Source organism: Stegodyphus dumicola, chromosome X2, assembly GCF_044657685.1.
Source record: "Stegodyphus dumicola isolate Sdum_Otavi_A_Nest chromosome X2, ASM4465768v1".
In the NCBI taxonomy this organism is placed as follows: Eukaryota; Metazoa; Arthropoda; class Arachnida; order Araneae; family Eresidae; genus Stegodyphus; species Stegodyphus dumicola.
In genome coordinates this window covers 184,269,499-184,293,479 of record NC_140781.1, presented here as the reverse complement: position 1 = coordinate 184,293,479, position 23,981 = coordinate 184,269,499, and the positions used below count along the sequence as shown (strand labels likewise).

Below are 23,981 nucleotides of genomic sequence, written 5' to 3'. Positions count from 1 at the left end.
TTCTTATATCTACTTAGTGTCTAACAGATAGCAAAATCCTAATAACCTTAAGCCGTGTTTTTGTTATCTGAGATTTAAATAAAAAAGGTTATTCGAGATTATATTTCAGCTACAACTAATTTTTTAGAAATGAAATAAAAATTACTCTTGCTTTTTTTTTATTTGAAGATTTTCAAAATTACATTCAACTTTGAACTTGGTTGACAAGAAAATGCGCTGGAAAAGTGTAACAAAATTCCGTTAATTATGCAAAAGTTAATTTTTCAAGGGGTTTTGATTACTTAACACATATTTACAACTGAAGGAAATATGTTCTATGTTATCAAAACTTTTCGTTTAAACTTTTTGAATTCATGCTTTTTTTTTTGTCAAGGTAACTATAAAAGCACTGATTAACATTAGGTCTGATAGGTAACTATAAAAGGTATAAAAGGTCTGATAGCTGAAAAGATAGGATGATAAAAACACTGATAACATTAGGTCCCATCTTGGCAATTAAGTGAAGTATTGAAAAAAAAACTCATTGTTGACCTATATATTAAGAGGAAACTTGGAGTTCGAACAGGGATGCTGTATTGCGAGGCTTAGAACTCTGGCCGGAAGCTTCCGACCTCAACCCTGTCCTTGGAAAGGTATCTCACCAGTGGCTGAGTGGTTACCCGCTGAATATTGGTAGTTCGACTGGCATTCTAATCCAGCAAAAGGAAAGATCAAAATAAGAAAAGGAAAGGTCTGTAAGGTCTTATTTTATATACATATAGGTTTTAGGAGTGGGTGTCATAAATCTCTGGCATCTCCTTATCATATGGATATCAAATTTGTTTTAATTTGATTGAAAGGGAGTTTTAGTTTTGAGTAGAGAAAATAGTCGCAAGAATTTGAGTAGGTGGTTGAGAACATTAATTTGGTCTAGCTCTAGAAGTTTATTTAATTGAACGATCTGAAGGTATATTGTCTTGAAGTACAAGGATTTTGAAGCAATGGTCTTCCACTGGCTAATTCAGTTTGCAGCAATATCTGCTTGACTGGCTTCTGAAAATACAATACAATTTTAACTCATTATCTATACAAGGATTTTTAAAACGTAACTGCCCTGTTATTTAATAACCATATTTTATATTTTCAGTCATGCGGGATTTTCGTAAAATGTATTTAAATACTAGCCGATCAGACGGTATAGTGGTTAGGGGAGTCTACTGCGGTGCCGAAGGTCGCAATTCGAGTCCCGGATAAGGTATGGATGTTTGTAAATGTAAAGTGGCTTTGCAGCATGGGGCACTCTAAATATACGGCGAACCGAAAGTACTCTTGTGTTGATTGGTGGGAGGAGAAAGGGCTAGGAGACATTTAGACCGCTCCGCGGGTTGCGCTTCCTCAAAATTGGGGTGAATATATAAGTCCAACCTCCTTGAAGCTCTTGCAAACATTCTTCCATGAAATTCATTGACAAGACAACAACAACAGTGAAATATTAATGTAGTAAATTCTGATTAGGAAATTTCAAGGAAAAAAGAGTGCGTCAGTTAAACAAATCTGAAGCGACATTATTTTACATGCAAATAAACATAATGTTTCCAAACATTTCCACTTGGCGACCCCTTTTACTTGAGGAAATAGTTTCGGAACCCTGGGTAGAAATAACAGCACACAAAACAGGAATAAGAGCTGAAATATTTGTTATTAAATAATCATAAAAAATTTATCTGAAACAGATCTTTTGTATACACACGAATATAATTTTAACATGAGTTAAAGATAAATATTCATATCAATGAGCTGAGTGTTACTTGTTTACTTGTATTAAAAGATTCAACTCTTGGATGAATATTTTATACTGCAGGAGATATAGTTTTTTTATTTTATAAATTTCAAAGTTGGAAACAGCATTTCGCATAAATACGTAGTACAAAATGTTAGAAGTGATTTTAAGAACATTTCAGAATGTGTTAGGAATTCTGTTCTAAGCTCTAGCTAAAATTCATTTAACAATTTTTTGGAAGTCTCAAGTATTAAACCTGTGTTGTTCAATACCTCGGTAAATTCTTCTGAAGCATTTAATGGTAAATGCCCGATATCAATTATTTAAGTTCAGTACGGCTTATGACCCCAATTTCCTTCATCGTCAACATCAAAACTACAAGGAAGGTACTTTAGAAATTATGCTTACAAATACTTTATGTGACCAATTTGTAGCTTTTGGAATGAAATTTTCGTAAAGGTTGTTTTAAGTTGTAAAAAGCATTTGTGGCTGTAAACATTTGTAAAGATCACTTTTACTCTTTACATTTTTATGTTCACTTTATAAGAAAATTTTTATTTTATATTTTAACAGTAATATGTTACAGTTGTGTATTTCAAGCGATAAGTTTAAATGATTCCCTTTTTGAAAAATTATCTGATAAATAATAAAATTTTAAAAACCATAATTTATTGCGAAAATTAGCAAAATCAGATTTACTCTGAGTTAAAAATGTAGCAACTTTAATTTTAAATTGTAATAATCTATATAAACTTCGCGTTCTAAGAGTTACCATACTTCTGTATGAAGCAATAAATATTGATTGCTATTTTACCTTGAGTAAGGTAGTCCTAATTGACTGATGTGATTGCAAATCAAATTTAGAGCACTTCTTTGTAATACATATAAAAGTCTGTTTCCTACTACAAAATATTTATTTTATTTTTGGGTTTTAACCTCTTTCAGTGCACTGAAACTTTCTGCTCAATGAGGTTTTATTCCAGCCAAAAATGGCCGAGTATACATTTTAGTGGTATATGACATAAACGTTTCCTAGATAAGAAATAAATGGGCAGAAGACAAAGAAAATGTTTTAAGACAAAAAGAGACATTTCCTTTGTACAATATATATATATATATATATATATATATATGCACACATATATCCATATACAGTTATTATAAACATAGCTTGTTTATAGCTGATTATAATTTTGACCTAATAAATAAATTTTTAAACCTAATAAATCAATCGTAAAAATTTCCAAATACTAGAACACGTGTTTAAAGATACCACTAGTAAAACAAATGAAGAATTTGAATTTGCACAGTTTTAATAGTAAAGGCATTGAGATAGATCTCTCTGAGAAGAGTAAACTTCGGTGCATTAATATTCGAATGGTAAAGAAGGGAACAATATTGTATTGGAAAAAAGGAAATGTAAAGAATAAAAAAGGAAGATCAAAAACATATGATTACACACTGATTTTCCAAAACGTGATATATTTGATACATCAGTATTTTGAAAATTAGGCATTAATCTTATCATTTTAAATACTTGCAATGAAATTTTGACAGAGAAAATAATAATTTCATTGTTACACAAGCAACTGAAGAAAATCGTTGAAAATACAAAATCAAGCGAAAAGGTCTTCTCGTTAATGGGTTTCGAAAATATAGCATATTTAAGTTTGTATATTCTATGGGGTACATTAGTAAGTCATTTCACATAGGTTGGAACAAGAGGAAATTTATATTAATCCCTGTTTTTCAGAAATAAGACAGTATTAGAAATTTTTACTTAATTTCATTTTTTATGTTTTGCAGACGGAAAAAAGGATATAATAAAAATAAATTGAAAAAATGAGAAATCTTCAGGGAAAAATTTCAGGTTCGAGACAAAAATCTATAAGCATAATCTCATTTGACATTTAAAATGACGTCGTATACATAATCTCATTTGACATTTAAAATGACGCAGAACGAGAAGCATTGCAAATCGAAGTGCACAACAAAGAAAATGACAATAATATAATTACATCAAGCATTTTAAAAGAGAAAGCATTCTTTACTTTCTTTTATTCGTTGCTGTTACAAAATTTGTGCTTAAGTCTATGTAACAGAAAGACGAATACTGTTAAAATAGTAAAAAATGCATGAAGATTTGGCTCTGCAAAAAACGGTACGGGAAGGTAAATTGAAAACACTGATTCTGTGTGGCATGCTGGCTTCAAGATGATGAGATTGAAAAAGGCTATTAATTTTTTATCGGTAAAGACACTTTGATATAAAAATTATAAAGCTAAAGTTTATATGCTGATTGATGCATAAGAATATAATACAGAAATAGTTGCGGTAGTCTCCAAGATCAATATTTTATCCGCTTTCCTCGTACAAAATGATAAATACTTTGAAATATAATAAAAATATTTCCATGTGGGATTGACATGGTATTTTTAATATGTTCTATGCATTAAATTGAACAATAAAGAAAAAGTGTATTATGCAGTTTTTCTCTTAGCTTTTTCAGAAACTTTGCTATAGAAGGTATAGTTACTTTGATTGCACCTTAAAAAAATCATTGTCCTCTTAGGTTTCACTGTGTAGATTGCATGCAAAAAATTAAATTAGATACATTTTACAAGATATACACCGCAGACGAATTAAATGTCCTGTGTAAAAGATGGAAAGTATTTTCACAAAAAGATGAAAGAAAAAAAAATTGCGCTGAAGACATAGAAAGTTCAAAAGCGTTACACTTTCCAGAGCGTTTTTAATCTCATCATACTCGTCAGAATTATTGAATAAAATATTGGGTACTAGATATAGCTATAGCGTTTTCGCATTTTATGTTTTTTTTTGTTTGTTTTTAGGTTTGAAGTAAAGTGTAACAAATACTTCTTATAAATGAAACAAATTCTGTACATCTTATGGCTTTAGTTAATTATATACATATTGTCGAACTTTATATTACTGAATCTTCTTATGCTCGAAACGTGTGCAGAAAAGTCATGTCGCATTAAATAAATTTTGCAATAATTCGTGAATTTTTTTAATAATTGAATTGGTTATTAAAGGACATAACCGTGCTTTTTAGGGAGGAAGTTTATGAATGTATATCATAGGGAAAGTGTAATCGTTTACTAAGGCAAACGGAATTAAAGCATCCTTCGGTCCAACGTCGCGTTTCAAGCAAAGCGTATGTAAGCAAATGGGAGTTTTCCTTGATCAGGAACAGATTATTGTCCTCCTATACCTGCTTGTCCAAAACGACGCAATGGTCAGTCTATGATACATACCAAGGAAATCATTTTATTAGTGTTTCCATGATTGTCAATGCCATTAAATCAAGTATGTGTGCTTCAATGGATGTGTTACGTAGAAAAAAATAGTTTTCTTTTCTCATTTAACTTTTATCTCTTTAAAAGTTACTCATAGTTTTTTTTTCATATCAATCTCATTTTTAACATTAATCCATTAATACATAAATCATAGGGAAACACGTCACCGTTCTTAATCATTTTAAACAGGAACTCAAGAAGATTAAACTCATTTAAAAAAGAACAAATTTAGAATAAATCATATTGAATATAGCACTTAAACATTAAAACAAAGATTCACTTCCTCTAAATTGGTTCAATTAACTTCTGACTATTAAACATTAATAAAAAAAAAATTACCTTCTCAGCTAGAAATTTAGTAAAAATATTCAATTTTCATCTACTTAAACATGACAGCTCTTGCTTTAGTATTAAACATTTCCAAATTTTAAAAGATTAACTATCAAAATAAAACACTAATGAAAATATAAAGTCACGAAATCCGCGTACCACATTTTAGAGACTCAGGGAGATGCCCGGATCCAGTCACGAAACGTCGAAAACATAATAGCCAAATCTTCTTCGTTGTTTTCAGGAACCGGACTTTTTCACAGTTCCATCAGTAACCTCCGTCAAGCAGCATTTTATCTCAACAAAATCAACTTCCCTAAAATCTAAAAAAAAAAAAAAAAAAAAAAAAAATCAGTCAAATTTCTAAACAGACTATCACTTGTCCCTTACAACTTTACAAATCTAACGCGCATTAAAGTTAAGAAAACAACTCAATTACTCAAAATAAAATCCAAATCTGTTGTACAAATTCTCAAAATCCAATAACACATTTTTCGAACTTAAAAAAACTTCACTGTTAAATTAAAACAAACAATTGTTCTTACATTAAAAATAATTCACTAAAAAAGGAACTAACCAAATCAAACAATTAAAAATGCAGTTAGCACAAGCAATTCAGAAAAATTCCATTAACACATAGTATTTTAAATTAACTAAAAGGTGTGTCAAAGAGCCAGGTGCACGCAAACATAAAAATTCAGCTCTACTCAAAACACAATATTCCTATAAGCATACATAAAATAGAAATTCAACACATAAATCAAAATACACATTTTACATACAGTGGTCTACCAGTCGCGAGGTCACGGCACCATTTGTTACGTTGTAAAAGATAAATTTATTTTTTTTTCGACGTAACAGATGTTACTTAGATGCCGAATAGGTGATAACGTTTTGCATTTCAAACAGTCTGTCTTACATACTGTCTCACAAATGTTTATCAAGAGCGTTTTCAATATAAGAATACATTTAATAAAGCAAAACATAAATCAATTTTTACATTAATGATGAAAAGTATTTCTTTCCTTAAGAAACGTCAAGGCATAATTAAAATAAAAGCTTCAAGTTTTAATAGCCTGTTTACATCATAAATCTTCTAAAGGTAATGGTATAAATTCATAGAGCTCTGTTTAGTACCCCTTTTACGATTATAATGTGCTTTTAGTACCAAAGAGAGCTTAAGTACCCTCGAAAATTATAATGGAAGTTAATGAAATGGTTTTTTTTCTTGGCATCTGGTAATAATATTTAGTTTTTATTCAACAGCAGAAACATTACGCAAAACGTTAACGTGAATGATGTAATAAAAACAATTCTTTGAAATCATTGTGCTTTGATTTCTGAAAGAAAAAGCTTTAAATTGTTTAAAATGCGGGAACAAAATGTAGAGTGGCAAACATATCAGTGTTTTTCTATCCCAAGCGAAAGGTATGGGTTGCATTTATAATTAAATTAGTTTTCTATAACTTTTTTAACAGTCACAAGAATGAGAACGCTAAATCTAATGGAAATGACTAAATGCCCCAGAAGATCAGAGGAGTGAAAATTACTTCCCCTTTAAAGATTATGCAAAAGAGACTGGAAGCTTGATTTCTAGATTTGCAGATAACAGGTACATCGAGAAAGAAATAGTATGAAAATAATTTCATCTTCATTCAGGGAAAAATAATTAAAAGTTGCTCTGATTGAGAAAAGAAAACATTAATTTTTAATAAATTTCATTTCCAAGAAACATTCAATTCGATTTCGTCCAGTTTAAGTTCTTGAATTTCTAAAGACCATAAACCGGTAATTAATCATAGAATTAGCACTGCAGGCAAAATAATGCAACATACAGTGCATTTCCATTTAAATCACACTCATTACAATTAACGTTTGTTCTCATTGCTATAAAATGAACCTAGTAAAAGTAATAAGCTCTATTTGCTGCAAGTTTCCTTCAGCAAAGACACTGGTATATAAAAGACTTCAGTTATCTAAGATTATGAAAGTGTTTAATAAGGTCTGAATTTGATAAGTACTTATATTAAAATGAAATTTAAAGTTTGGGCGAGATTTCAGGTGTCGCACCTACTGACTGCTTTCAAGAATGGTATAAAGTATATTACAAGTGAGTATCATAATTTAGATCCCTTCAGATATACCCCGTACCCTTAATTTGCCAAAGAGTCACTCTTATATACCTTTTGCCCTTAAAACATTGTTTGAACGATTACAGTGAACTCCAGTTTATTACTTACTTTGGATCATTGGTAATTTTGTGACGACATGTGAAGTAAACAAGGAAATATGTTATGCATCGGAATGGGTCCAGTCTTGGTTTGTGTAAGGAACCTACATGGGTTTGGTGACGTTAATTTGCTTGAAATACCTCAAATCATTACAATCGGAATTTTAAAAAATTCAGAAAACTGTCAAAGCAGTTGTCATCTTGAGCTAAATATAAAATAGTAGTGTAAACAGAATTGTTACGCTGCATGGATGAGATTAATGTTTACTTCATGATATGAACAGCGAATGAGGAATTTTCTCAATATTTGTCCTACGTCAAAAAGTAACAAGCCATTATTGGCACGGATGAAGAAACTTAAGTTATTTCATTTGCACCAATCGCTCACGCTGACCAACATTATACACCTTCTTCATGAAACAAGTGTTTCTGCATTGAAGAAGACAGAACTTATACCAGAATTTGCTATAAAATCAACGTTAATATAAGATAGAGGTTTGCCTTATTTCATATTTCTTACTGATGATGTCTTTGTCTTCTATATAATGTTTTAACATTTAAAATTATGAATGGTGCGCATCGGTGGCTTTGAGGTTCAGCGGTAATCCAAGTTTGTCGAAAGTGTGGTGGTGCAGCAAAACATATCCGTTTTCATATCAGTAAATCAAATCAATAATCACCAATCAATAAATTATAAATTTATTTAATTAAATATAATAATATCTCAATCTCAGAATCTCACAACTGCGTCACACCTTCAATCGAGTAACTGCACACACTCAATAGCGCTCTCAGCGAACTCTAGCGTTAGGCGGGTCTTACCAAATGGAACATTCTAATCTTGTAATTGTGCGAATTTTGAAAGCAGTTCGACGTTCAAAACCTCGCTTTTTTTCCTCATTCGAAATCTTTAGAATTCTATCTTAATGAACCGAATTTCATTGTCGTCTAACGGAAGTGTTCCTTAAATAACGAAGCTATTGTTGCAATTTTTATGTTACCTGTATTAAAGGTTTCTTCTTTTTCAAGTTATCCCAAAAGCGTCTGGTGTCTGGTTCTTAGATGAATTTTTAAAATAAACAAAGCTCTTAATTTCCTTGAGACAATGTAGCGTTTAATACTTAGTATTTATGTGTTAATTCCTGCATTTGCTTTGGTTGGAAAAATGTTAAAACTATTGATCTGTTACTGAAATAGGTTTGGTCAAATTATGCCGAAAAAGCTCACCTTAATACCCGTTTTCATTCGTCCAATTGTGTCTTCTTAATAAAATTGTGTCTTCTTAATAAACATAACTGCATTTTTATAAACAGTGTTCTTAATCTGTTTTTTCTTAAATGTAGATTTCAAATTTTACTTTACTTAAAACTTTTCAGTAAAAGTTGTTATTTCTATCATTAGAAGGATTCGAGAGATTGCTTAACCTTTTGATATTTAGATTTGAATTGAAGAAAATAATTTAGGATCCATCAGTGCTGGTGCTTATCTTATAAGGTATTTCTCGGACCTTCTTAGTGTGACTTCGTCGAATAGTGGTCAGCACGCTCGACGCGTATTCGAGAGGCCCGTGGTTCGAGTTCCGGCAAAGGCGTTGCTCAAGCAGAATTAGAAAGATCAATCTATCGACTTCTACATTACAAAGAGGACCTTCACACTAAAAAAGATTTACATCTATCCTATGCCAGCATAGAAAGCTTCCAAGATCCCCCTGACTTACACCCAGGAGATCTACCCATCCTTTCCTGGTGCAAATCGCCACCCTCAGGACAACAAAGAGATATTTTTTTTTTTTCTGACGGTTCAAAAATTTCAGGACGAGTAGGGGCAGCGTTCACGGTCTTTTCGAACAATGAAGAAATTTATCAAGCACAATTCCGTCTAAGCGATCATGCTTCAGTCTTCCAAGCCGAGTCCCTAGCACTCAAAGAAGCAGCACTATGGTTAGGTACGCAACCAGCAGTTCACACTTCATTCTTCACAGATAGCATGAGCATTTTGAATGCGCTGAATTCCTTTCCTCCAAAACATCCGCACACGGCAGCACTTAGAGAGATCTTCTTGACGTTAGGCTCTTCCATACCTTTAAAGATCAACTGGATAAAAGGACATACCGGGCAGAAAGGCAACGAACGAGCGGATGAACTAGCTAAGACTGCAGCTCTCAAACCAGAAATTGACAAGGAAGTTCCGCTTTCCGCAGAAGTTGCAAAAAGGCTCCTCAAGACAGCATTTCAAGAGACATGGTCATCACGATGGCAGGAAGAAGAGACAGGAAGATTTACTTACAACATCTTCCCAATATCTTCTCTCAAGAGGCTGAAATGCAACCGACTCTTCCTCCAAGCCTGTACCAACCACGGGAAATTCCCAGCGTATTACAGACGTTTCCTCAGACGGGACGTCAACTGTTCTTGCGGTTTTCGCGGGGAAGACGCGGACGCACTTCATTACCTGCTCTCCTGCCCTCTGACAGAGCACCTTCGACAGCAATTCTTTCCTTCCGACTACATCACATATCCTGTGAATAGACTGTTCACGGACTATTACTGCAACAAGGGCATCTTAAAGATAATGAAGGAAGTGAATGAAAATAATTATATCCAAGAAACTACAGATTAAAGTAAAATGTAGAAAGGCGGCCTAACCGTCAGATTGCTAGCAATGACTAGGATGACTTCCTAACCCTGTAGTGCCATTAACTCAGTTTGGCGGAACAGGTTAAGTAAAGTGACCATATCTCGCCTCCTTCAAAACTACCTAATGTCTCTACAATCTATCCTTATTCTTAAAATAGGCCGCTCTTCTCTACACTTACTTTGATTTAAAAAGACTCTAAAAATATATTTGAGCTGTTATTCAAATATTTTTTGCTAAATTATGCCGAGAAAATGAGTCTTAAGGGATTTTATTGCATGCTGAATTTATTTAATTTAATTTTCATGTTCTCAGTAAAGTTAGCCAAAAGCTGTATACTTAAATATATTTTTCATCAAATGCAAATTTCAATTTTTTTTTTCCAATTGGAAACTTTTAGTATCATTTTCTTGGCTCTCTTTTTTCCTTCCCATTATTATTCTTACGTGAGTTTCGAAATTCGGAAAATTCGAAAAACCTTTCAAAATTCGGACTCAGATCTGAGTAAACTAAGAATTTATCTCACCGTTATTTAAAACAATACATTACTAATAAATTGCTCTTAAACATACAACCTGTCACCTGTTTTCCCCCTTAAACGGCCAAAATTGCACCTAAAATTCATTATTATTAAAAATTAATAAATAAATTAAAAATTAATAAATAAATTAAAAATTAATAAATAAATTAAAAATTAATAAATAAATTAAAAATTAATAAATAAAATAATAATAATAATAATAATAATAATTAATAAATTATTATTCTATTTGATCACTTTTGATTAAATAATGCTAATTAGGCTTGTTTTTCACTCATTCACTGCAAAAATGTATTATATCAATTTGGTGATTTATGGAGTAACGGTATTTTTGTGTGCAGAAAGGTAAATTTGGATATGAGTGTATAATTGATTTGTACTTAAAGGATACGTAAAGGGTAATTATTGTGTTTTACTGAATTTTTTATACCGATTCAAAGAAATCAGATAACTTTATAACTTTATAGTTGTCAAACCTGGTTTTATTATAGAGTTAAATTTGGTGACTTCTTTTTTGTCAAGTCTGGTTTTATTATAAAGTTAAATTTGGTGACTTCCTTTTCTTCCTAGGTATACTTAGGTATACTTCCTTAATTAGATCGAATATATCTAGATCTCTAGAGATAGCCCTAATGTGAGCATATATGCAGAAATGAAATGTTTCCTTAAGAATTTCTTTTAGACTTCGTATAACATTATACTCATGTAAGATATGTAAGTACAGTAAAGTTTATTTCCTAAACTACGCGTAGTGATGCATCTTCAACATAAATAAAATACAAATACAATGATTAAGAGCTTCATTTTACATTTATAGCCTACTTTTTCCCCTGTTAACAGAGGAATGAAAATTTGTTGTGTTTGGTACTTTATAGTATCATACGTAATTTCAAACGGTGAAGGAAGATTAGAATTTTTCTTTCCAATAATTATTGTATGAATAATGGAAATTGAACTATGTATCATGGTCGAGGTAATTATGGGAAAATAGTAGAAGACTTTTCAAAGTTGCTCGCTTTCAACCATATTACCTGAGTCTCACCTGGAACACATTTTTTAACTTTTAAACCGCTTGTTTCCTTAGTTAAAAAATGGCGGACTAGGATAACAGAATCTGTAAAAGTAGGATAACAGAAACCATATCTGTTGCAGCAGCAAATGTCAGAACACAACTCTACATAATGAATGTTTCAGAAATCTAAAGAATTAGAATCTAAAGAATTTTAATACATTCAATCAGTAATAGACATATTTATGTAATGCAGGTATTGGTTTATTCCTATGTCATGCATGTAGAACAACATTATATCTTTGAGGTGTATGATTTATTTATCCTGTAATATATGTTCGTTTTTGGACTTAGTGTTATTACTCAGAACAAATCTTCCAAGATAGTTTAGTGCCATAAATCTCTGAAAACCACATTTCATATTTGTAGCAGGAAGAGAAATGACATTTACTGCAGCGTGCTTCTATAGATAGTAACCGAGGAATGTATATTGCAAATAAGACGATTCGACGTAAAGTACAACGAAAGCATTTAGTTAATATCAGCACGCAATAGGGAACAGTGAAATTTCATTAATGTTTATTTCTTCTGTTAGTCAACTTTTAACTCTGTTGTTGATATACCTTCAATTAAGTCAATTATTGCGAATGGTTTAAAAAATTAGTTATTTTTGCATTCAGAGATATGAGCAAAGCTTTCCAAACTTTTAATTTTCATCAATTTTAAAATTTGTATATTTTAACAATCTGAAAACAATAATTATCTCTATTCATGCTGTTCATTGAAAAGAAAATGGTCTTGCCATTATTTAAGGAACGTGTCACCAGAAAGGGAAAAATTAAAGATCTGTGCATATTATTCATTAAATAATTCAATAAAAGCATATAGTTTAAAAAAAGCATATATTATTTTTAAGTAAATCATTTGACTTAAAAAAGTTGTAGAAACATTAGGTATTTTTTGGAAGCAGGTAAGATGAACAATGCCTTCGCCGGGAATCGAACCACGGACCTCTGGAATACCCGCCCAGCGTGCAGAACCACTACACCATGAAGGCACGCTAGGAAGGCGGGAGAAATACCTTATATATTTCCCTTTTTAAAGGGCAACTGGGGTTTTTAAGGGACCCAATCGCCAAATCCTGGGTGTGGAGAATCTTCATCCAACACCCTTTTAGTTCGGGCGCCACTGTAGAGACATTAGGTTTTTTTTTAGAAGACAGAGAGATGAAAAATGAACAATCGCCTTTGCCGTAAATCGAACCACGGACCTCTGGAATACTAGCCCAGCGTACAAAACCCACTACACGACGAAGGCACGCTAGGAAGGCAGGAGAAATAACCTTATATACTCCTCCTTTTAAAGGGCGATTGGGTTCCCTAAAAACCCCAGTCGCCCTTCTGGGTGGGGAGAAATCATCATCCACCACCCTTTTAGTTCGGGCGCTACTGTAGAGACATTAGGTTAATTGGAAAAGCCGGAGAGATGAAAAGAACGCCTTCGCCGAGAATCGAACCACGGACCTCTGGAATACCGGCCTAGCGTGCAGAACCACTGCACCACCACGAAGGCACGCTAGGAAGACGCGAGAAATACCTTATAAATTAACTAGCTAAAATATTGCACATAAGCGCATACATCTTAACATTTTAGTATTGTATTCATTTGTATGTATATAAACGCATACATCGAACCTTAACATTTGCATGAATTCTCAAAATTCATTTCATCCGTAATAATTGTAAATTATTAGCCTAATAATTATGTTTAATAGGATAAATGAATGAATCATTAACCGACCTCTTTAGTTGTATTTATTATGCATAGTACTTGTTTTTCATGTTCCGATAAAATAAAGAAAACAAATTACAAGTGTCACAATCCTAATGAAGGTCTAAGTGATGAAAGAGTTAATTTAGAGCATTTATAAGGTATTTCTCCCACTTCCCTAGCGTGCCTTCGTGTTGTAACGGTAGCACGCTGGGACGGTATTCCAGAGGTCCGTGGTTCGATTCCCGGCGAAGGCGGTTGCTAATTTTTCATCTCTACGGCTTCCAAAAATCCTAATAACTCTACACATTGATTTTAAAAGTATCAGTCTTTTGACATGCACTGCGTAAAAGAAAGCGATGTCTTTGAAACTCTCAATCATGACTTAAATTTTATTTTCTGAGACAAACTCTACCGAAAAGAATAGTTTACTGATTTTAAGAAATTCGTATACGTTTTAAGGTGTGTTCGGAGGAATCAAAACTTAGAACACCAATAAAATTTATTTTAGATTATTCTCTGGTATGAAGTTAATAATGCCTATGATGTATTAGTATATCTTTGTAATTTATAGCTTATCCCTGATCCTTAACTTTTCTTTTCCTTTAGATGACTGCAGTGACGATATTGAGATGACTTTTGTAAGATCGAAACCTCAGAGGATAGAAGCTCTTTGTAAGATCACAAAATTCACAAAAAATGAACTTAAACTTATATATCAAGGATTCAAGCAGGTGAGAAAGTTTTTACTCTTTGAATTGATTTGTAGGAATTTTTTAATTCTAGATCGATTAAAATGAATTCTTTAAATGAAATTTATGTGATAATAATTTAACATGAAAATGGGACCAGGCCTAACTGTTACTAAAAACAACTTTGTTTAACCGCTCATTGTAAGCAACACTTTTGAGGAAGAAACAATTATGAATATTAACACTCAAGTACGAAATTTTAAAATAAATTAACTTCAATCTAAAGAAGTTTAGAATGCTTTTTTCGCTTATGTTTCGCGAATATGTTTTCGAAAACATTCTAAAGCAAAAACTAAGATATTTTTCAAAATTTTCTTAGACAAAATGTAATTTTCTAGGAGTAATATAGTGAGCATTTTCTTCCATTTCTCTGAAAGAACCTGCGATTTTCTTCCCTATTATTTATTTGAAAACTATTACCTGAGGTTGGCCAAAACGAAGAGTGACGGGGAATCTGATGGAAAATACTGATGGAAATGAGGCGAAAAAACGCATTGAACCCCCCCGGTAGACTAGATATAATCTAAATATTCAGCGATTGGATGTAATTCTAAAAATATAAGAATTAAATAGTATAATGTTTGTTTGTAATGTAAACCTTGTAGACCTATTTATCTTTCTATACTGCGATAGTTTGTTTTATAACTGTCCTATCCATCTATTTACGATTTTGAACTGTGAAATACTTAAAAATCTTTTGAAAGATAAATCGAAATCATATGAGATGACAAATTGTAAAACCAATAATAATCTCTTCAACTAAGGCTACTAAAGCCTTTATAACACATTAAAATTCACGAAAATTCTAAGGAATTCCGAAAGAGAAAGACCGAAACGTTCAAAGTAATTTAGCAAAAAGTAGGACTAGAACATTCGAATCCAACAAATCTTGAAAAGGATTTGATATTGGAAAACTCGAACCTTCGCGTTTCTTTCAGCACTCTAATCTTTCGATTTCTGATTTAAAATACCCTTAAACAGTTTAGCACAAAACTTCTGAAATATTAGTTTTATTGAAATTCAATGGAAAGAATTCATAAAAAGTGTCTCAAGTGCTGCAATTTTAATTGACCTACACCACTAGCGTCATCTTGTGGTGGCTCTGAATGTCGTATCTGTAATTTTCTAGGGGGAATTAAGCGCTCTTTATTTAATGCATTTTAACTCGTATAAGTAATGCTGTACCTATCTGTACTTAATTTGATTTAAAAATATTCTGGAGAAGCGTAAAATATCTAGAAGGTTGTTCAGATATACAAAATGAGCCCAAAATGACTTGCATGCAGCTTAAAAAAACTGTAAATGACCCGAAATAGGTATTAATAACAAATTATTTTAACCCTTAGTCTCGTTCAAGTAATATAGCACTTGAAAGTTTAGTTACAATTTATTCTGTTAGCTTTAAAAACAATTTGGGTGAAAGATGGAAAATGAGATTTCGAAAACTGAATGAATTTTTGCAATTAAGCATTGCTTAGCAACGTATAAATTTGATTGCGATGGCATCTTCCTCATACTAATGGTTGGTGATATCAACATTTTACTCCCGACTTCGTCCATTCTATGCAAACTCGGAACAGGTAATGGCCACTTTGTTTCATAAGATGACCGTTTCTAATTTCCGAAATCAGATTAGCAAACAAAAATCATTATCGTTTTAGTTGACAAACAGTTCGGTAAGTTTCTTTCAAAGCTTCAACAAATTTTCCATAAGAATGCGTTGCAAAGTAATTCTGAGTCATAAAATTTTTTTTGTAAAAAATTTATTTCCATCTGGCACCAAGCAAATGGTTTTTAAAGATAACACTATAAACTGCATTTCAATTTTTAAGTGGTATTTTACTTATAAAAACATAAAGTTGTTATTTATTGAAACAATTTGCCATCAATACCATTTGAGAATTTCTACAATTTTGAAAGTTTGATGTGCTCGACTTTTGGATCACGTGTGCATATTTTATCAAATTATGCATAGAAAATGAATCTAAAGATTCAAAGAGTTTTAATTATGTACCTTATCGACAAAAATATTAATATCTGCTGAATACATGTAAATGTATTTGTAAAATATGTATTCTTAAATGTGTTTTTTTTATTAAATCTTACTTTAATTTTTATATCTTACTTTAATTAAACATTTTTAATAGTAAGTTAAAGTTACTTTTCTTTTTCCTCATTATTCTTACATAAAGGGTTACAAACTGCAAAGTTTCGAGAACCTTGTAAATTAATATTCAGATTAAAAAAAATTAGACTATATCCTATCTCTAGTACACATAATAGCAGATTAAGTCAAAAGCAAAGCAAGTACATAGCCTAAATAGTTAAGGCGATAAAAATTGTTAACTAATTCAAAGCTGTAAATAAATCTTAATAACCTATAATTAATACTCTGACAAAGAAGGTCGATAATTAAAAAAAGAATACTTAAGATTTACTGAAATATATATCTAATGGCATTGTTGATAAGTAAGGAGAGCTTTAAACTTGAATCTGTAGGAGAAATGAATCAAAAATGTTAATTTTCTGAAGGATTAAAATGCGATATTTTAAAACAATAAAAATAAAGGATGATTAGTATGGTTTTGCAGATAAGACTTGTAATACTTCCAATTCTTGAATTATGATTTTGCTGAGGAGATGCTATGCAAATTATACTGTATGATTTATCACGACAGTAAGCATTATAGCTTTTTTATGGTGACTCAGTTACAGCCTATCAAATTATGGAATTTCTCTCATTGCTACCTGTATAGGAAAATTATCTAACAATAGAATTACCGTATGTTATTTCTCTAATAAAAATTAGGGTAGAAATAGAAATAGATTTTTGATAGCTAATTCTGTGTTTTGAGATTTTTATACATGTCTCCCCTTAACTCACAATCCCTCCATCTTTTTTAAAGAGAATTTAAAATACAATGAAATAAAAATAGTGTCTGTAAGGGAAATTTGTATTTAATTATTCATATATTAGTTCTAGAAATTTTTTAACGAGGTGTTCCAGTGACATATCAATAAATTAAAGGCAAATAATTCTTCACAAAGAATTTAAAGAGTTGAAAAGATCTATCATAATTAAATTTCTGTCAGTATCACTCTTAACATATGGATTGGATTGATCCATATGTTAAGAGTGAATATCATGCCACCGGAATAAAGCTTAGTAGTGTTCACATTTCTGTGTTCCAATAATCTAGAAAGCAGAGAAGAGAAAATTTCTTGATCAATCGCAGCTGTCTTGGATAACGGGATTCCTATTCTTTTGTGGCCATGAAGGAGTTTTGTCTTCTGTCTGGTACTTTCATAAAATTCCATATTTTCTGAGCCTAGGTATTTGATCAAGAAGCAGATTTTTCTTGTGTTTTGTTCTCTTACTACAGAACAAATCAACATTAGCTGGCGGATAGCACTTGTACCTAAAGAATAATTCCTGATCACATTTTTATGTGGCATATTAATCTATGGTACATAAAACTTCACAATGAAAATCATTTAACGAAATCAAAATATTTTAAATAACATATTAGAATATTTTGAACAAGTGTTATATCAATTAAAGATTTAATTAAGCTTTTGGAATAAATTCTATGCTGATAATGTATTTTATAAATTTATGCAGCTTATGGATTTTATGCCCTCAAAATAATTTTTCCGAATATATGTTTTTTCAGAAACAAGAATGCACGTCATACTATATCCTTTGGTGTAACTGTTTGGAATAAAATATTGTTTCACATTTGTTTTTATTTCTGATAAGTATTGAAATCACAATTTAGTATGAAACATAATTGAATAAAGAATAATGTCTGGTTTGAACAGGGAAAAGAAAGCCAGTAACTGAACTGTAGGAAGAATTAAAAATTACCTAGAATGCAAAACATTCATGGCTTTTCTTTTTCGTGCAGGATATTTATGATGGAATATTGCTATATATTTTCAGCTATTAAAATACTTAAATTTTTTTATTTTTAATGTTAAGTATTTTAATAGCTTACAAACAAACAGATTACCTGTGGCAGAACAAGTAAAGATGAAAGGCAACTGTAGGCAGAACAAGTAAAACAAGAAAGGCAACTCTAGGCAGAACAAGTAAAGATGAAAGAGAGAAATAAATTTACAAAAGCGTTTACAGTATAATCTATAAATATATTTTGTGTTTCGCTTCCCAGTATCTCTCCCAGAGTGACCCAGCATTAAGCGTAAACGCAGAACAACAACTCAGATGTAAGGCATTCTTTTCCTCATGAATGTTGTACAATTTACAAATTGGAACGAGTGACCATTGTACATGGATAATGTTCACTCGATGCAGATGTTTCAAAAGGTAATCATGGCCGTTAAAAGACGAAAAATAGCACCAGATTTCTTTCTGGTCCATAAAGGAATGTCAAACATTCTGTTAATCCATATTTAATGATTGTTCCTTTCAGTAACGTCTTCTCAAAAGGCTTCTGCTTAGTAATTTTTTATTACTCTTTTGGCAGTGCAAAGAGGGATTATCAGTTAGATCAGTTATTTGGAGAATCCTGGCCCTTTCTTTGCCATCAAATCTGCCTTATCATTTCCATAAAGACCACAATGTGTGGTTTTCTTTGACTCTTGGAAGAATTCCACTCACAGCTTGCCTAGATTTGGCAAAATGTATAAACCTTTGAAGGAGAAATATTTCAATTTTTCAGGAGGTAAATTTGCTTTCGGAATTGTAAAACCATCAGTATCATAATAATTGAAATTCCGCATAAGCTCAGTCCACTTGGCCTGAAAAAAAACTCACCCGCATTACACTGAAGAACCCGCAGAAAAGAACGTTGCCGAGTTTGTAGATCACTTAGCCGCATTTCTACGTTACCAGGCTGCACCGGTAGTAAGGTAAGTTAAACATAATTTGTTATGAAATAACGGCACTTATCATCATCAAAGTTGATTCCCATGAAATTTTGAGATTCGTAAAGATATAAAAAATATATAATTGCATATAAAGATTACACGGAATGTTAAAATAAGTATATCGACTCTGCAATTGTCTATCGTAAATTACGAAGCAACAGCAGCTTACTGAGCAAGTTATCCCATGTACATCAACTACTCTTCACTGGTTCCATTTAAAAACGAAGCTTTCGTACTGCGGCTTCCTTCTTGCATTCGAGAGGACGAACAAAACGAATTTTCATCAACAGCAAATGAAGCTCAAGTTTTTTTTTTTTTTCAAAATGTTAATATGCTTAACTGCGGAGTGTGGATATAAGGAAATCCGTCCTTTGAACTAGAAAAGATTTTACTATACTCTCCAAACTTTGCTGCACCGCTTGGCTTTTCATCTTAATAGGTAGTGGATTTGCAATCTTTTCAACCATAACCCTGAGTCCAGCTCCTCAAAAAAGTCTGTGCCTCAGTACAAGAATATTTATAACATTTGAGCGCTTTTCTAAATATTGTAATACTTTTCAAACATTATTTTCTCAGCATTTCCCGATTAAAATATTGTCACTCATTTCTGAAATGTTAATATCACGTTCGCCTAAATTTTGGAATTAAAGTTAGTTTCAGTTTCCCAATAATTAAAAAAAATATAATTTCAGTTTTACTCAATATGAGATATTCTCATTACTAAAGAATATAATTGCATTTTTCAATAAATCCTGAGACTGACGTTTTACAGAGTAGATTATTCTATCAAGACTTTTTATTTGTTTAGTTTCTACGTTTATTACATTATTTCAAGTTCTGCAAAACTAAATACCGAAATTAAAGAAAGCTACTTTAAGTTCTATGGCGAAAAAAAGTTTTTATGAAAAAAACATAATAAAAGTGGTTGCTATTATATTGTTTAAATCAGTCATTTTTTATTGATCACCGTAGTAGCATTTGGAAAAGCTACTCAAAGCTTAAGGGTCTGAATTTTTCAGTAGAGAGAATGAGAGCATTATCTTAGAAATTTCAGGGTGATGCATTTTTTAGTAGAAATACTTCACTATAACTTCTTTAACACTAAAACTACCTATGATTAACGTACATTTATTTTTAACCTAAGGGGAGAAATCCGTCATTTTGACGGATTGTGGTTCTTGTATTAAAGACAATAAAATTTGTTTTATGGAGTTCTGAAAACTGAAATGTACGTGGAAGAAGTTTTATCACGTAAAATATTTATTTTATTTTTGTAATGAAATTCATGTTCATATAATTTATAAGAAGATGTTAAAATTGTGCCTTTCGGAATTGGTGATTGAAACGAAATATTTTTTCCTATTTCCAACCGTTATTTTCATTAGTTATTCATTTTTGTAATGAAATTCATGTTCATTTAATTTATAAGAAGATGTTAAAATTGTGCCTTTCGGAATTGGTGATTGAAACGAAATATTGTTTCCTATTACCAACCGCTATTTTCATTAGACACAAATTTCAATCAGTGTCATTATTTTCAAAATATTTTCCTCTGTCCTTGGACAGAATTTTCGTTTTAAACAGCTTAAACGATCATCTACCATGCTTTAATTATTTATTAACATTCTATGAAAATATTATCGCTATACCCTGACGGGTTAACTTTAATATCAACAAGATGCATCATATTCGACACATCGTGGATTATAGTACCAAAGAGAACTTAGCTTCTAAAAGCAACGCATATTTCCTAGATACTTAGTGGTCAAATAAATAGTGAGATTGACTTAATACGCACATATTTGACTCACACATATTTCAGATTGGCAACGTAATGCAAGTTTAATAAATACGTCACTTCAGGAATGAGATGGAATGATACCAAAATCTTCAATACTCTCTGATAAAAGCTCTAATGATGTCTTTCCTCATCTATTAGCAGTTCCCAAGCTATACTAATTATCTGTACACCACATGAAAAGGAGGGAAATAGCTCGGCTAATTTTGGGTGTGCCAGCTTCTTTCTGTCGCATTATGGAAAGTAGCTATTCCTCTATATATTACCCAACAATATCATTTCGAGATTTAAGTCAGTAAATTGTTTCAATTCTTTTATAATGTGAGGATTTTAATAAATTATTAATACCATAATTGGAAATTAAGCGCTAAATCCGTGTCTACTGTCTCATTAAATGAGGATTAAAAGAAACTTTTTCTTTTTGGCTGTTCATTAAGATAATAGTGCTATTTCGCAAAATAATGATGTTATTTATTTGCAAAGATATTATTATACATCGTTAACATTAATTTGTAGGTCTTCAGAAAACTAAAGTAAGGTAAATCTACGTTTGGAATTAAAACTGGGGAATTGCAAAGGCTGATATGATGCTCACAAATAAAAAAACGGAGCTTTGGAAGTATTTCTGTTGAGTTAAACATCTACAAAATTCAGACCAGCCAAGTTGCAGAGCATTCATGCATGCAGATTTAATGTCTGATACTCTATAGCAAAAGCAGTTTGGCATCTTAATGGAATATTCGAGAATATGTGGCTGAATAGATTAAGACAAGTCTACTCGTAAATCCATAATTAAATACTCCATCAGTTTGCTTGATCAAAATTAATAATTCTAATTTTCCTCTTTACTCTATAGTAGCTATTGGTTGGAACTATTCCTATCCACACTCCCTAAGATCGATATTGGGTGTTTCAATAGATCTATTTGTTCAAGTCAAATATGGTGTTTATTTGCTACCAGCAGCAATGAAGCTTGATTCGCTTACATTTATTTACTTAGCACCTTTCAGACAACTGACAACCCTCTGTTGCTGCTGATTTACATAAACCAAGTCTCACGCGTGTTATACTAACCATAATAAATTCTCATATAAATAGCTCAGCTCTTACCTTAATAAATCAACGTTAGAGTAACATATGCGAATTGTCTAGTTTAGTCTTAGGACAATGATTTAAATCCATTAGCCTAATAGGTATCTATGTAATTTTCCCAGCTTAAAGTTTAGTCCGGGATTTAGGCCAAAACTTAGGCTAAATTTAGGCTTTGTAGCCTAAATTGTTGGCTTCTTATGGCTGACAAAATGCCGCATAAGTTATCAAAACAAGTGTCAACTAGCCCTGAATTGATTATAAAGTTTGGTGTTCTAATAATTTTCTGCAATAAAATAATATCTTCACTAAAAAAAGGCACAACATACAGCAAAAAATGTTTTTTTCTTTTTTCTATAGAATCAAGAGAGAGAGAAGTCAAAAACAGTTCTTTTAAAAACAAAACTATTTTAGATTCTCCTTAGAAAGAGTTTAAAAGAAAGGAATTTATAGATTTCCTGAACTGAATCGAAGTACTTGGATTCGGGTTGTACAAATCTTTTATCAGATACTTAGACTCGATGCGGGGTTAGAGACTTAATGTAGCTCAATTCATACTTGTTCCATAGTCTCAGAGGCATCTGAATTATCCAGATAATTTGCTACTTGACCTGTTCAGAGGAGAGAGAAAGGTTGCTACTCCTATTCCTTACAACACACAGATTCATTCATAGCTTATAACATACAGTTTAAATGGTTGTACTCAGAGACGCATATTTAAACAATGCATGTTTAAGAATAACAGCAATAATGATAAACTATGAAACGTTTTAGAGCTATAGTAACATTTCTTTATGTACCTAGCTTCAAATATTGATAATTAATACTATTCAATGAAAGCAAAGTCCTCACGTTATGGTTTTTATACTTAAAATGTAAATAGTCTTGTTTAAATTAACATTTCTTTACATTGTTATACATTAAACCTACGCTTTACTATATCCCGCCTAACGCTTCTTCGATTTTATGCGGTTTTTACCGGTCTTTAAAAAAAAGAATAAATTTACGATGGTTCATTATAATGCTCTTGCACTAGAAGCGTAAAAAACATCAAAGTCACGCTTATGTAGGACTATCTAACAAATTAGTTGCTATTGAGAACTATTGTGTGTGTGTGTGATTATGGCAAAGCCTCGAGGGCTATCTGCCTAAGATGAGGAATGCCTTCGTGGAGGACTTTCTAAGGGAAACTGACCCGTATACACGTTACACATGGGAAAAACCACGAAAACGGCCATGCAGCCAGCCCGTTCGCGGGATTCGAACCTCGGACCGAACTACCAGTGCTTAGCGACTTTACCGCTCGGCCGCTGGTGGGCCCAACAAACAAATTAGTTGCAATCAACATGATCGTACAATTTCAGGTATTCATAAAAAGGCCTCATCAGTGGCCGAGTGTTTAAGACTGCTGAGTATTGGAAGTTCGGTCTCAGTAAAAAGCCAAGCGAGCGAGCTGTCTGCATGCTGGTTTCTCGTGGTTTTCCCTATGTGTACATAAATAAGAGCCAGTTTCCTTTAAGAAGTGGCCCACCAGCGGCCGAGAGGTAAAGTCGCTGAACACAGGTAGTTCGGTCTGAGGTTCGAATCCCGAGAACGGGCTGGCTTCATGGGTGTTTTCGTGGTTTTCTCCATGTGTAACGTGTATACGAACCAGCTTTTCTTAAAAAGTCCTCCACGAAGGCATCCATCCTCTTAGGCAGATAGCCCTCCAGGCTTTGTGTAATTGAATAACCTATCCTAACTTAACCTTTAGGAAGTGCTCAATTAAATCATTCCTCCCCTCAAGCAGATAAATCTACTGCATTTTGCCGTATTCAATTAACCGAACCATAAGAAGTAACCAACTTACAACTTAATTT

At 32.0% G+C, this 23,981-nt stretch overlaps 1 protein-coding gene across 1 annotated transcript in view; it reads left to right on the top strand.

The window, feature by feature from the left end:
* The window catches only part of LOC118187999 (A-type potassium channel modulatory protein KCNIP1-like), a 305,037-nt gene that overhangs the window by 141,050 nt on the left and 140,006 nt on the right, over positions 1-23,981 (top strand). The window contains exon 3 of the mRNA XM_035358325.2: positions 14,203-14,327. Within this exon, the coding sequence (XP_035214216.1) occupies positions 14,203-14,327 (125 nt within the window). The remainder of the gene's footprint in view (positions 1-14,202; positions 14,328-23,981) is intronic.